The following is a 15135-nucleotide window of genomic DNA, read 5'->3' as shown; positions in this document are numbered from 1 at the left end:
TTCAGAGCGAATCCTGGCATGGGAGTCTATTCTGAGATAGAACAGAGCAGAAAACACATCAAGAAGTTACATTATCTTATTTCTCTGCAGGGCAATCTCCTCTGGGCATTAAAGGTAAGTTTGATCTACTCCCCTTCTTTCTGGAAGTTCAAGCTTAAAACCAAACCAGAGTTCCCACTGTGGCTCAGAGGGTTAAGAAACAGACGAGTATCCATGAGGTTGCGGGTTCAATCCCTGGCCTTGCTCAGTGGGTTAAGGATCAGGCAATTGCTGTGAGCTGTGGTGGAGGTCACAGAGGCGCCTCGGATCCTGACTGGCTGTGGCTGTGGCTGTGGCTGTGGCTAGCAGCAGTAGCTCTGATTCGACCCCTAGCCTGGGAACTTCCATATGCCACAGGTGTGGCCCTAACAAGAAAATACAAATAAACAAAAAATTGCCAAGTCTCAAAGACAACCCTAAACTAACTTCCGGTTTCTGTTGTTGTTTGGTTTGCTTTTACCAGTCCCTGCTCCCATATCCAGGCATCTGGAGATGCATCACAAAGGAATGATAGATAATTTTTTTGTCTCTCTTCCAAAAAGGTAGACCTTTTCTTCCTAGGAGCTATATAATAGCATTTTAACATTAAAAAGAATATTTTTAGACATGAATACAAGGCCTCCAGACTGGAGACATTTTAAGCACAGAACAACCTCTGAGCAGGTCTCTGTTTGCTGGAAGTCTTGGCCATTCAAGAGAATCAGGCTGGATTGTTCCAAAAAAGAAGGAAAGGGAAGCCAACTTGGGGAGTTTTTCTCTCTTTTTTTCTTATTGTTGATGTATAATTTTCACATAGTAAATGTCCCTCTTTTGGCACATTTTAAGACTTTTGACAAACATGGATGTTTACTCACCACCACAATCAAGGATCAAAACATAGAACAGTTCATCCAGCCAAAAAAAACCCACAAAAAAACAAACAAACAAAAAAAGATAAACAATACAAAACCCTCTCTCTGCTCCCAGCAACTGGGAACTACTGCTCTGTTTTCTGCCCCAATAGTTTTTTGCCTTTTCCAGAATGTTACTGAAGTAGAATAATACTGTACGAAGCTGCTGGAGTCCGGCTTCTTTTACTTAGCAGAGTGCTTTTGAGACCCCCTCCATTTTGGATGTAGCAGTAGCTCATACATTTATATTGCTGAGTAATTTTCAAATTATATGGGTGTACTTATCTGGGTTATTTTCAGTTTGGGGAAATTATGAATAAAGCCAGAGTCAACACTTGTTTTCAGGTTTTTGCATGAACATTTTTAATTTCCCTTGGCCAAATATGAGATTGTTGTGTCACAGAGTAAATGAACATTTCGCTTTATAAAAACAGCCAAATTAGTTTCCAAAGCGACTGTACCTTTTTTTTTTCTTTCTTTCTTTGTAGCGCTGCACCTGAGGCATATGGAAGTTTCCAGGCTAAGGGTCAAGTTGGAACTGTGTCTGCAACCTACATCACAGTCACAGCAATGTTGAATCCTTAACCCACTGAGTAAGGCCAGGGATAGAACCTGCATCCTCATGGATATAGTTGGGTTTTTAACCTGCTGAGGCACAGCGGGAACTCCTGTGCCCTTTTGCATTCCCATCCACAACCAATTTTAGGTGAGAGTTGAATGGAGAAGGACCTTGTCCCTAGGTGTGCTGGACTCTGTCACCATCACAGGGGATGGGGTTGAGACTTTGACATCTTAGTGATGGGCACTTTAGCACCTTCTCTGACAGTTTCTAAGGATTCAGGACATGGAAGGGAGGGCTTCTGTATGGACTGGGTGTCCTGGATACAACATGTTGATGCCTTGGAAGTTGAGGTAAAGGAGCCTATAGCTGACCTTAGCAACTGGACTGAAAATGAGGACAACCCCCTCTTATCTTCCTAAACCCCAAAGCACTAAAGTTCTTGTTCAGTCCAAGAAGGAAGGAATCCTGGAAAATGTCTTTGGGGCAAACTTTGTAGATGGAGCTGAGCAGGGTATGGTTTATAGAAATAAGGAAATAGAAGAATTGTATCCCAAATTCTTAGAGCATTGTATTGAGTTGGCGGCATATGCTAATCGTTACACTTGACACTTTATACACCATAGAACAACCCCCAAAATAAATATATGCATCATTTAGGTGTCACATTTAAGTATCAAAATTGAAGCAAAAGATAATGACTGTGAGTATGTTACTGTGATGCTTAAACCCTTGGAGAATCCTCTCTGTTTCACGACTCACCACTTCCCCCTCTCGGAGTCCAGCCAGACTCACCTCCCCACCCTCTCTACTGTGTCCCACCCTGCCGTCTTGCACATTCCTTCTGCCTGGCAGTCCTTCCCTGCCTTTTCCTCTTTCTCAGCCCTACTCACTTGCATGACCCATCTCATGTGTTCTCTCCACTGAAGCTTTCCCTGACATCCAAAAAGGTCAGGGATTCCCTTCGTTGTCTGTCCACTGTATGCTGCGCACCCCTGTCTCCTATGCTGTTAGTCTGAGACCAGAGAAGTTCCTTTACCTCTGTGTGTGCAGCTCAGAGTCTGGCATCTTGGGGCAGAGAGAGTGTTTCCAGAGGGAGAAGAGGAGGAGGAAGAAAGGGAGGGAGGGAGGAAGGGAGGAGTATGCAGCTCAGAACCATAAAGAGAAATGGTAGTTTAGGTTCAAAACAATGAACCAGCTTTGGCCTCTCTCATAAAACAATTTCATCTTCAATCTTTAAATGAATCCAAATAAAAACTTTTATAGAGGAGTTCCCTTTGTGGAGCAGTGGCATGAATCTGACTAGTATCCATGAGGATGCAGGTTCCATGCCTGGTCTAAGTGGGTTGGGGATCCAGCGTTGCCTTGAGCTGTGGTGTAGGTTGCAGATGCCGCTCGGATCCTGCATTGCTGAGGCTGTGGCGTAGGCCAGCAGCTGCAGCTCCGATTGACCCCTAGCCTGGGGACCTCCACAGGTGGGTGCGGCCCTAAAAAGAAAAAAAAGAATTTTTTTTTTTTCATTGAACCAGCAAATCTCAGCTCCAAAGAAAACTTAGAGGTCATCAAAATTAGTTTCCCATTTCTTGGGTTTTTTCTTTTTTTTTCTTTTTTTAATGTGACCTTAAGGCAGACTTACTTTCACGATGTTATGGACCTCCATTCTCATTTCCTTTGTGACCAAGCTCTGTTTATTACCTGGATTCCTTGCCTTTGTTATTTTGTTTCGACTCCGTATCATCCTTTCTGATCTCTGCCATGTCTTTTCTGATATTACTTCATTCCTCTTTCTTTCACTCATGGAGATTTTATCTACCTGTATTAAGGAAACAATATTGTCCATGAAAGACACTCATTTCTGATACCAGGTATTTTGGAACAGTGTTTCCTAAGATAACATGTACACCGTGTGTGGGGTGGGGGGGAGACAGTAAAATAAAATTGCGGTTATAGTACTAAATCATGTTGCTCCTGTTGAAAGCAGAGTGTACTAAGCACTAATGGGCAGATCAAACTAGTTACATTTTCACTTATGTCTTTCATAATCTTAAATAAATCATAATTTTAAATAAAAAGGAAAATAAGACTTTATTTTTGGTGTGTTAAATCACTGTTATTCTATGCAATTAAAAGCAATTCCTTTTTCATCTTCAGTTTTTATTTTGAACCTTTCAGAAATGATATTTATTGAAAATCGCTGAACAAGTAAACTAATAGCATTTAGAAATATTTTGCTTTGAAAAATTGCACCGCCAGCCTTTCTTTATCAGTCTGTCAAATAGCTTACATTTATCAAGTGCCGGGCAAGATGTTATCCCAGGTGCCGAGGAATGTTACTAAGGAAATTGAAATCTTATACCAGGGGTGAGATAAGATCAACAAAAATGGAAATAAAGGAAATGCCCCATAAATATAATGCCTTGTCGTTTCAGGATTATACATAAATACTGGTATTTGAAAAGTGAGTCCTAGTCCACCTTTTTTTTTTTTTTTTTTTCCTTTTTTAGGGCCACACCTGCAGAAGTTCCCAGGATTGAAGCCACACCCTCATGGAGACAATGTCAGGTCCTTAACTCCCTGAACCACACTGGGAACTCCCTAATCCACTTCCTGTTCACCTTTTCAGGCTCAAAATTGAGCTGCTTCCCACGGACTTCCTGTTCTCCAGCCATTGCAGTGTCCTGAGAAGCCCCACTTTCTCAAACTTGTGTGACCTTCAGATGCCCTCCTCCATCCTGGGTGCCTTTGCATCTCAGGTGCCACCCCTTCTGGGAAGCCTTCCCTCATCCTTCCCTTCAGACAGATTAGGTGCCTACTCCTCTGAGTTTCCATTGCACCTTCTGTGTACATCTCAGTTTTGTTTCCATGAATTTGCCGGAGAATTACTTGTTAATGTCTGCCTCCTCAAATATATTTCATTAACTGATTCATTCCTCCAACACACAGTGGTGCTGGGAGAACAAAGCTCAGTCTAGGTACTTCCTGCCCTGAGGCAGCTCACAGGGACTGGGGGAGATAGATTAGCACCCCAACAACTACAGTCCTGCGTGAAAAGGGACATGACAGAGATATGCACAGGACATTGTGGCATTGTTCAGGAAGGGCATTTGCCTGGCTTGGAAGTTGAGGAGATACCAGGAAATCTTCATGGATGGGGGGACACTTGACCTGAGGCTCAAAAGATGAGTGATGGTAGATGAGTTAGGCGAAGTCAGGGAAGGTATGTGTGTGTTGGGGGGGGGATGCTACAGGCAGAGGAAATGGGGGTTGCAAAGCTACCATTAGAAAAGAAAAAGAAAACTACAAATAGGTCTGAACACTACAGAGCAGCGTGTATATAACAACAGTAAGGAGAGCATTTGGGGCAGGATATAGATATGCCCTGATATGCCCTGCAGAGGAGAATGCACTGGAACAAGTGTCTTGGATACTGGTTTGAAGGGATGTACCTGGGGGAGCAGCAAAGTCTTATGAGCATTTTGGAAAGATCATTCTAGGACTGAGACGGGGAGCGCAGTGGAAGAAAGTGAGCCTGGAGTCAGAGTCCCTTCCTTTAAGGGGAAATAGAAGAAGTTTCAGGCTAAAGAAGTGGCGGCCAAAGAGCAAGGTGAAAGCCCATTCAGGAGATATTTTTATTAGACGGAGACTAGACAGACCAGGTTCAAGCCAAGTGTCAAAGACACACTAGGAAGATGAGCCCCTTTGGACACTGGGATCTAGAGATGAGGAAAGAAGTCTGGACTGGAAGTAGAGATTTAGGTGCATCTGTGCACAGTTTAAAGCTGAAGGTAAGCTTTCCCAGGAAAAATGTCAGGTGTGAAGAGAAGAGGGCTGATGCTGGACCCCTGGGGAGCAGTGGGTGAAAACAAATGGAAAAAGAGATCCTAAGAAGCAGTAACATGGAGGCACAGAGGCTGGAAAGAGGGCTGCTTGCTTTCTAAATGCGAAGATATCATACATACAAAGTGTCTGTCATCACACCTGAAACAGGGGCCTGTGTCCCAATAAATGTTCATTGCTAACCCTGCCCCCCTCCCCGCCCATCTCCTTCTCCTGCTGCCTCTGGGTGAACCCAGGAACCTTCAACCCTTGCCATGAGCTTTCAGGAATGGTGACTCCTGAGTCTGATTCTGGGCAAGTCACAACTTGGGAACCTAATCATGAAACTGATAAAGCTTAGGTTGTGAAATCACCAGCAGAGTTGGCAAAATCTCCATTGCCCACTTCCCACAATCCTACAAGTCATGGTGGCAGCGCATGATTTCCAACCAAGAACACCTGTTTTCTACTAGAAATCACTGACTCAGATATCGAATGTGTTACTTATTTAGTTCTTTGGAAGACTGGCCTTTTAAACGTGACCTATCAGTCTACCCAGCAGACAGAAACCCAGGAATGTGGGCAAAGGTGGGAAAAAGAGAGGACTCCAAGGATAAAGCCTGAGAGGGGAAGTCCACTGGCTTTGACTTCAGGGACTTCAGGATCCCTCACGAACCCATCAGCAAGTCCGGTGCCTTTTGATGCTGCAGTTTCGCATCCATAAACTAGGTATGATCACTTAGGTTCCATCACCGAGCACTCAGATGTGTGCACATGGTATTCTAACCCCCGCGGCCCCCATCCCCGGGTTCCCCCAGCCCCCGCATGGAAATAGTATTATTAAACTTGACCTTGCATCCCAGCTCCCGACAGGGCCCCAACTCCGCTAAACTGAAGCATGCTAGCTGGGTGACGACCATAGGGGACCCTGCAGCTGCCATCCTACAAAGGGCAGTGTCCGGGCCCAGGGGAAGGAGCAGCGGGCAGGTTCGCGGGAACCGAGGGCGGCCCAGCTTCGAGCCCTGCGGCTTTCGCCCGCGGGAGCGAGAGCCGGCTGTAGGCGGCTCCTTCCTGTGCAAACTTTTCTGTCCTCTTCCTCCTCCCGCCCTCCCCATCAGCTTCTCGGCGCCCGGCGTCCAGCCTCCCCGCCCTCGTCGCTGCCTCGGGGTCGCCGCGCGCCCAGCAGCGCTGTCGTCCGCGCCGGCCCCACCCCGCTCTCCCGGCCTCCGGGAGCCGATGGCCGAGGCGGGCAGGAGCCCCGCGGAGCTCCCGAGAGAGCCGCCCGAGCAGGCGGCGGCTGAGGTCCCCGAGGCCGAGGCACCCGCCGGGCCGCCAGCGCCCGCCCTGCGCAGGCTGCCAGGGGACCTGAGCCCCCGCGGCCGCTCGCAGAGCGACTTGTCGTCGTGCTCGAGTCGGGGCCGCCCCCTCCGCGTCCACATCTCCGGCTCAGGTAAGGATGGCTCGGGCGCTGGGGGCCGGGGGAGGGCCGGCGCGGGCAGGTGGCTGCGATGGGGACCCTGCCAGCCCGGGGCGTCTGCGGGCACTGGTCCAGCCGGCTGGCCGAGGGAGGGGAGGAGGGGCTGGAGGTGGGGGGTAGAGGTTAGAGGAAGCTGTAATCGCCCCCCCCCCATCCCCATGCCGCCCTCCTCCTTGGCGGCTGGCGGCTCGGTACCCTCGGCCAGAGATGCTGCAACTCGGCTACAGCCGGTGCACCGGGTGGGCGCGCATATCTCGGGGCGAGGTACACCCGCTAGGAGCCCGAGCGCTCCCGCGCGGCTGTGCTGCGTGCGGTGCAGCGCCAGGGACTACCGGCTGCTCTGGTTCTTAGGCTTGTCCATCAGGAAGAGGAACCTTCTCTAGATCTTCGGTGCGACTTTGGTCCCTCGGAAGGGTGCGGTCCTCTCAACTTGGGGTGGGGGTGGGGGTTCTGGGGCCAATGCAAATCTTGAAAGCCCTCCCAACGGCTCATGCTTCGGAAATAAAGGCTTTTTTGAGGGTTTGCTGGCCAGAAGACCCGGGGAATGAGGTTTTTTTTTTTTTTTTTTTTTTTTCTCTGTAAAACCCCACGCAGGTGGTGGTGAGAGTTTGGCGGGACTGTTGGTTCATCCTATCCTTCATTGTTTGACAAAGCCTGGAGCCAGTCAGGTAGTACCAGCCCGCTGACTCCCCTCTGCGCGGGGTGCACGACCGGCCCCTGAGGCTGCTCTGTGCACCTGAGGGACCCGTAGAAGCAGGCTGAGGGCTGATGCTGCCAGCGCCCAGCTGGGTATCGTGGGGCAAATCACTTAACCTTGTCTCTCATATCTCAGTATTTAAAGTGGGAATGAGAATGTGCAACTACCACATGGAGAGGTTATGGAGATTAAATAATTAATCATATTTAAAATGCTTTTGAACAAACCATTATCCTAAGGACTGTAGAACTGTTTTAAAAAGTCCACCAGACTTGTTAAGTCTGTACAGATTGTTTCTTGATGTGCAGTCTAGGTAGGATGGTGGGAAGCTAACACCAAAACTACCAAGAGCAGCCACAGGCCGGAGCAATGTTGGGTGGCTTACACACTGCCCTCCACCATGACCCCTGCAGGCTCCCTGCTGGGGCCAGGCCTTGAAGTTCTAAGGCAACCTGACTCCTACCTGATGCCTGGTTTCCCTTTCAAAAAAGAGCACATTTCTATGTCTCTGACTCCACTCTGTTTTCCATCGGAGCCTGCTTTCTTGTTCTTGTAATACGGTTTTTGCTGCACAATGTGTATACTTAGAAGACATCAAAGGTATCGTTGATCTGACTTTGCAGATCGTGTTGGATAAAGCTGGTCAGAATTGTTAAATACAAAGTAGTGGGATGTAGGCTATGGGATTTGTTCAAGAGTCTTCTGCCAAATTCATATCGTGGAAAGTATTGAATTGAATGTATTTTACCTCCTGGGTTTTTACGTCTCAGCCAAACTGAACTTGACCCCTGGATAATCTTGGTTTTCTTTTTTTTTTTTTTTTTGCAAACATTAATCGTTCTGATGACTCCTAAGGAAACGACTGAAAATGTCTCCAGTTGGTGACTATAGATAAAATAAGCACAGCTTTTATCACCATTTTTCACTTTCATAGATGGAAATCAAGACATGCAGAGAAAGGGCAGTCAAACCCTTTTAACTGTGAGAGTGCAGAGGGTACATCATGTGGATGTGGACTTCGGTTTATAAAATTATTTTACATCCAAGAACTCTGTCTTCCATGTGCTTTTAAAGCATGTTAAGAGGTGACAACTTTCAGCTGAGTTGTCCCTTGCACCCCAGGGTGCACACCTGGTGTGTGAAAGAATGAACTTCTTCTATTGGACTGTATTTCATCTTCAGAACTGAGCCTTGGGTTTCTTTAAGAGCAGGCTAAACATGAGCAGGAGCTCTCTGCGTTTCTTAAGAGAGAGAAAAGAATGAAGTGGTCCTTCACTGAGACACACACAGCATTTCCCCAGAATCCTGTGCAGCCTCTGCAGCCAGGTCAGATGGAGAGAGAATTGTCTTAGATGCATAATAGGAAGGTGACAAGACCTTGTGAAAACATTCCTTGACCTGATGCAGGGGATCCCAGTGTCCAGGCCCTCCTCAGAACCTCTGGGCACACAAGTGGGCAGAATCCAAAGCTAGATCTGTCATGGCCTGGCCAGAACCTGCCCCAGACCAGCAGCACCAGCCGGCATCCCAGAACCTTGGACCCTACCCCAGGCCTACCTACTTAATCCCCATCCGCATTTCACAAGATCCCCAGGTAGTTTTAGGCACATTAACATTTGAGCAGCATAGGAGTCCCTTGGAGAGTTTAAGAAGAAAAAACAACTCTACCCAAATCACGACAAAACAGCCTATGGCTGGGTCCCAGCCCCAGGGATGCTGATTTAATTGGCATCAGGTGCAACCTGGGCATTAGGTGATTCTAATGTGTGGCAAGGTTTGAGAACCACCACCGTGCTGTAGCCTATATATTGACATGGCTTGTTGCCATATGTGTGGTGCTACTGTGACCAGGGTGGGCCTGGGCAAGTGTAAGGTGGAAGAATTGGGTTTGGTACCTTCTCACATCCCTGTTAACATTCTCTTCTGCTGCTACCACCTCCCCAAATGGCTTTTCTCCTTTTCTTGAGTTCAGCTAGTAAGTCCTTCCCAAGGGTGCATTTCAAATAATGAGCTACCTACCTGGTGTGAGTCCTTGGCAGGGGTGGGGGTGGGGATGGGGGAGGGGGGGTATTGAGTGGGAGGGAATTTTGCAGAGGTGTGTGGCCGGGAGGGTGTAGAGCAGGAGAGGGAAGAGAAGACTGGAAAGTGTTCTTCTAGGGTTGTCAGAGAGGAGCCTCCAGGACCACCGCCATCTTGGCTACCCCCACCTGTCACCCCTCCTCCCAGCCCTGCTCCCCCTCTGCCCTTCTCGCCATGAAAGAATGATAAAAACTGGAAACGCGAGTTTTTGCCTACTGTGCCAATTACAGTCCACTACAAAAAATATTTTGAAAGACCAGCTCTATGCTTTCACCGTGTTGAAGCTGTGCAGATATCACAAGAGACTCTACTTTCTCTGTCTCTGCTTTATTATTGCACTTTTGTTAAAAAAAAAAAAAAAAAAAAAAGCCTGTCAGGCTTCCGTTTATTTAACTTGTGATTTGAACAGTTACTTTTTCACGTGATAAAAACGCATGTGCTCTGTCAGCAAAAATTCCAGTTTTAAATTTTAAAAGCCATCCCAAAAATGTGAGAAAGCCATATATTTACAAACAGGTACATTTAAAAAATATACCTGAAATTACATGGGAATTGATACATCAGCCCTTTTACTGAGCTTAGAAAAATGTATTGTTTTTTGCTTTATGGTTTTGAACTCATGCCTCTGGAATTCAGCAAAAGTTACGGATTTTAAAATCTGGTATTTCTTTGTAAATAAAATGATGTTTCATCCATTTAAAAAGTAAAATCCAGGAGTTCCTGTCTTGGCTCAGCAGTAGTGAATCCAACCGGTATCCATGAGGATGCAGGTTCAATCCCTGGCCTTGCTCAGTGGGTTAAGGATCCTGCATTGCCAAGAGCTGTGGTTTAGGCCACAGATGTGGCTCAGATCTGGCATTCCTGTGGCGTAGGCTGGCAGCTGCAGCTCTGATTCAGCCCCTAGCTGGGAACTTCCATAGGCTGAGAAAAGAAAAAAAATTAAAATCCCCAAACAAGATTTTGTAGATGGGTGTTTTCTTGTTTAAGTCAATCTTTCTCCACATTGAGAACTTTGATATATTCAGTAGGTTCTAATGTGCTTTTCTGATAAGCCCAATGTTTAGTGGGTAAAGAACCTTAAGACACAGCTCAGGACTTATGCTTATTGTAAGCTCTCAGCAAGCACTGAGTGTAGACCTACTGTGTGCCAGGCGCTGTGGACACATCAGGCTACTATAGGAGTACCAAGAGGCATTTGCTGTCTTCAAGCGATGACTCTTAGTCTTGCATGTAGGGCTGCACAGAACAGAGAACATTTGAGCCATCTGAAAAAGGTGTGAGCAGATGGACTGCTTTATCAGCTTGGCATTCAGACACAGTCTCATCTGTTTTGGTACCTGACTCATCCCTCCGGCATCCCTTTGCCCTGGTATAAATAAGTGTATAGGTACCGAGTGGAGTGAGAAATTTAGCCAACCTGGATGTTCTGTTAGTCCATCCCCACTGCAGCTTGGCCACTGCCAAAAGGTGCTGCTCACCATCCAAGATGGTTCTGTAACTGATGGTCCCCTGTCTCACTGAGAGTCCTTGTGGCCCACACCTTGCTGGTGCTCCCAGAATGTCTCCTACTGACCTCTAAGGTTATATAGCCTCCTGGTTGGTGTTTGCATGCTCAGCTGTTGTTCCCCAAAATGTAGTGGTGGACAGTGCCGGGGGGTTGGGAGCAGCCCCAAGCAGGAACAATGGAATTTCCATTCCTGTAACTCAGGGTGGTTTTTTTTTTTTTTTTTTTTTTTTTAATCAGACAAAGACCATCTGGCTCTGAGTTTACTTTCTATCTCTAACTTCTCACAGGAGAGTAAAACCATCCTGCCGGGAATGGCAAGGCAGCCTGGATGGTACAAAGGGTGCCTGGCAGAGCAGGCGACGGGGGCTCAGATCCAGCCTGTGTCCTTCCCTGGCCAAGCTGTGCAGCCTGAGATGGACCCGTGCACCCCACCTCCCCCAAGAAGGGAACCTTCTTCTTTGTGCAAAGGTCATGAGCTTCTCATCCAGCCAGGAGCCGCTCAGGCTTCCTTCCAGAAGGGCTACCTTTGTCTAATTCTCACAAAGACACCCTATAAACTGCTGATGGCCCTGTACCCAAGGTGGACACCTTTTAAAATTCAACATCACCTGTTACCCGGAAGCAGAGGCTGAAACTCTAAAAATCATCTTCACCTGTTAGGTAAGGATGTTCCTGTTAAGTCAGGTTGCCCTTGACCTGGAGCTGAGACCAGAGAGCTGTCAGGAATCAAGGCTGCCCAGGGGACAGGTTCTACTTTCCTTCTCCAGCACCTCCTCAAGGCTGGCACAGCCTCCCCAGATACTGAGCTTCTCTTTGCCTCTCTGCTCCCTAATCTGCATACATTCTCCTTCATGGGAGCTTCCTCTTCCATATCCTTACACAAACACCATCATAGCTTCAACCCCTACCACAGCTTACTTTGCTTCCTCTTGGCTCTTGTCCATATATTTACCTAGAAAATTTTCTTCATTTTTTTCAAGTTCAGATTCCCTAGAAAAGATCCACTGTTTGAAGCTGTATGTCATAGGTCACACAAAAGTCACAGAGAGGTTGTCTGTCTTGATCTGATACTTACCCAAACTCAAGCCAGTTGTGGCCTGGAGGCCAAAGTCATCGCATGGTGCCCAGTAAGGCCACTTAGCAAGGACTGAGCCTGGGCAGTTTCATTCATTCATTCAACTATTATTTATTGAGGCGAGGACTACTGTGTGCCAGTTACTGTTCTAGGCTCTGAGTGTACAGAGCTGAGCAGATATGGTCCTGCAATTTTGGGAGTAAGACTAAAAGCAGAAAGGATATGGCTGGCCAGAGACAGCAGGATGTCTAGTGGTCCAAGCCATTTTTCTTTGCCATGTTTATGCTCAAAAATGACTAGTGGGAGTTCCCATTGAGGCACAGTGGAAACGAATCCTATTAGGAACTATGAGGTTTCCGGTTTCATCCCTGGCCTTGCTCAGTGGGTTAAGGATATAGTGTTGCTGTAAGCTTGGTGAGGTCACAGATGCAGCTCAGATCCTGCATTGCTGTGGCTGTGACATAGGCTGGCAGCTGTAGCTCCCGAATGGACCCCTAGTCTGGGACCATCCATATGCCACAGGTGCTGCCCTAAAAAGCCAAAAAAAAAAAAAAAAGAAAGAAAGAAAGAAAAGACTGGTGATGGTGATGATTACTGTGCTTCTTGTCTTCATAGGATGCACAAGAGCTAATTAAACCTAAACTGGGGAAGCTCTAGTTGGCATCAGTCGTTCAATGGTAGCTCTGAAACTGCTGGCAAAGCTGTGGATTCATTTTGAACTCCAGCCACTGCAGGGAGCATATCTTGATTTTTTTTGTTCATTCAATTAACAAGCAGCTAAGGGGCTAACACAGAGGCTGCAAAGATATCCCAAAGGCACTCATGGTCCAGTCGGGGGGGAAGTTAGGCAAATAAACCAATGACTACAATGCACTAAAGTCTGAGCTGTGACTTGTGCCCTGTACTGGACCTGGGGGAGAACCCCAGAGGTTCATCCGTAGGAAAGGGCTTGGGGGAGAGTAATCAGGGAGGGCTTCAGGGAGGAGGTGAAACCCATACTATCTCCAGGTAAGAGGAGGAACAGGAAGATGGAGCTGGGGGAGTGGAGGAGGAGTGTTTGGGGAGAGGAAATGGTACAGAAAAAGCACCAAGACCTGAAGCAACCCCCACATCATCAGAAAACACTCAGCAGTTCGTCTGGCTCTCAGTAGGGTCCTGGGGGAGACAAGAGAGATTAGGGTGCTGGGCCAAGGCCAGAGAATGAGAGCTTCCTGTGTCTGAATGCTTCCCAGGAGATGCAATTTAGGTGACATTTGTAAGGCATTTGCAAGCTTGATAGGGGGCATGTTCTGAGTGCATGCTGACAGGGACACTGAGGGACAGGGGTAGGAAGAACACAGCCAGCTGAGATTTGACACATGGAATCACTGCTTATTATCTGTGCAATCTTGGTCAGCTCACTTCCCCTCCTTCTGCTTGACTTCCTTATATCTGACCCGGAAACGATTAGAAATGCTAACACCTAGCTCACAGGGTTCATGTGAGGCTGAAACCATGAAAGTGCTTTTGGATTATAAAGTGCCATGTAAATGGTGGCACCTCAGGTACACATCTCTTACAGGACTTGATTTTGGTGCGTTAAACTACACAGCTGTCCTCATGCTTTCACAGCCTCGAAAATGGAAGGTTTGTGATTTCTGCATTCCCAGTGTGGATACAGGGCTTGGTGTACAATAGATGCTTACTAAATATTTATAGACTTAACACATGAATTCCCTGAAAGTTAGTTCTTTTGACATCATCATAAATCAAAACATAAATTTTAAAAACTAGTCAGAAGTTCCCGCTGTAGCAAGAATGGGATCGATAGTGTTTCTGCAGTGCCAGGGACTTGGGTTCAACCCCTGTCCCAGTGCAGTGGGTAAAGATCTGGCATTGCTGCAGCTGTGGCATAGGTGGTAGCTTCTGCTTGGAATCGGTCCCTGGCCTGGGAACTCCATATGCCTTGGGGCAGCCAAAAAAGAATAACAAGACAAAGCAAACAACGACCAAAAAAACCTAGGCAAAGTGATAAAAAATAAAATTGGAAAGTTGGGTAGAAGCTAGGATTTCCAAATGTTTAAAATAAACATCCAGTAACCCCCAAATGAACGAGAGTGTTTTCGAAGAGCTATTGCTGAGGTCAGGAGCGCTTCCTTGGGGGTCTTGCACAAGCCTCTCTGTAGAAGGAGTTTGTGAAAGGGAGGGACATCGTGAATGTCGGTCCAGCCTCAGGCTGGTGACGATGGAACCCAGATAACAAACAGGCTTCTGCACCACCTTGCAGTGTGGTGCTGGATACAAGAGTGCAGGCTAGTGTGGGCTAGAGGGAGTAGAAGGAAGTGAGCTCGCACACAAATCCAGGCCTGCATTGTTTACACACGCTGTCCCATTTCATCTTTAGAGCAACCTAGCTGTGCATCAGCTCCATTTCTGAGATACGGAACTGGGCTTCAGAAAAGTGGAATAACCCACCCTAGAACTACAGGTCGCAGGGAGGAAGGAGAACCCATACTCAAACCTTTCTAATGTCAAAACTCCCACTCTTTTGCTTAACTCACCAGACCTTAGGGTATGACCATTGCCTCTCAGAGAAAACAGCTCATCAGTCCCCCCCACCAACAGGGAGGAAATCCAGTCATGGTTCACGCTACAGATACTATCCTGAGCGAGATCATGAGGACAAACCTTGATTTCTATCAAAAGGTCATTTTCAGCCCCCCACCAATTGTCTAGTTGAAGCTAATCCCCAACACTTCCCATTTCTAGTATAAACAATGCACTTGGATTAATTCCGTGGGATTCTGGGATCCAGTGGTCTTAGGCAAGCCCATTTCAGCTATCATGACAGAGGTGCGTTCTTTTAGCCAAGCCACCCAATCTTGGAATCTTGTGTGTCATTTGTGCCCAAGAGCCATATCTTGTCTCAGAGCACAAGTGTAGTTTCAGTTACAGAGAAGCTCAGGGAGAAAACACTGAAGCAGTTTTAGTGTTTTTAAAACACCCAACCGGGTGAC

General features: G+C 47.1%; 1 protein-coding gene across 1 annotated transcript in view; it reads left to right on the top strand.

Moving 5' to 3' along the window:
* Nucleotides 1-6129: 6129 nt before the first annotated feature.
* PHACTR2 (phosphatase and actin regulator 2) overlaps nucleotides 6130-15135 on the top strand; it is a 284620-nt gene continuing 275614 nt past the window's right edge. The window contains exon 1 of the mRNA XM_021087139.2: nucleotides 6130-6754. Within this exon, the coding sequence (XP_020942798.1) occupies nucleotides 6130-6754 (625 nt within the window). The remainder of the gene's footprint in view (nucleotides 6755-15135) is intronic.

Source organism: Sus scrofa, chromosome 1 (genome assembly GCF_054392235.1).
Source record: "Sus scrofa isolate SSC_HxYL_T2T_F1_AM1 chromosome 1, Sscrofa_HxYL_maternal_Yorkshire_Landrace_v2.0, whole genome shotgun sequence".
In the NCBI taxonomy this organism is placed as follows: Eukaryota; Metazoa; Chordata; class Mammalia; order Artiodactyla; family Suidae; genus Sus; species Sus scrofa.
Note: the sequence above shows the minus strand (reverse complement) of the source record. Positions and strands in the feature narration are given on the sequence as shown.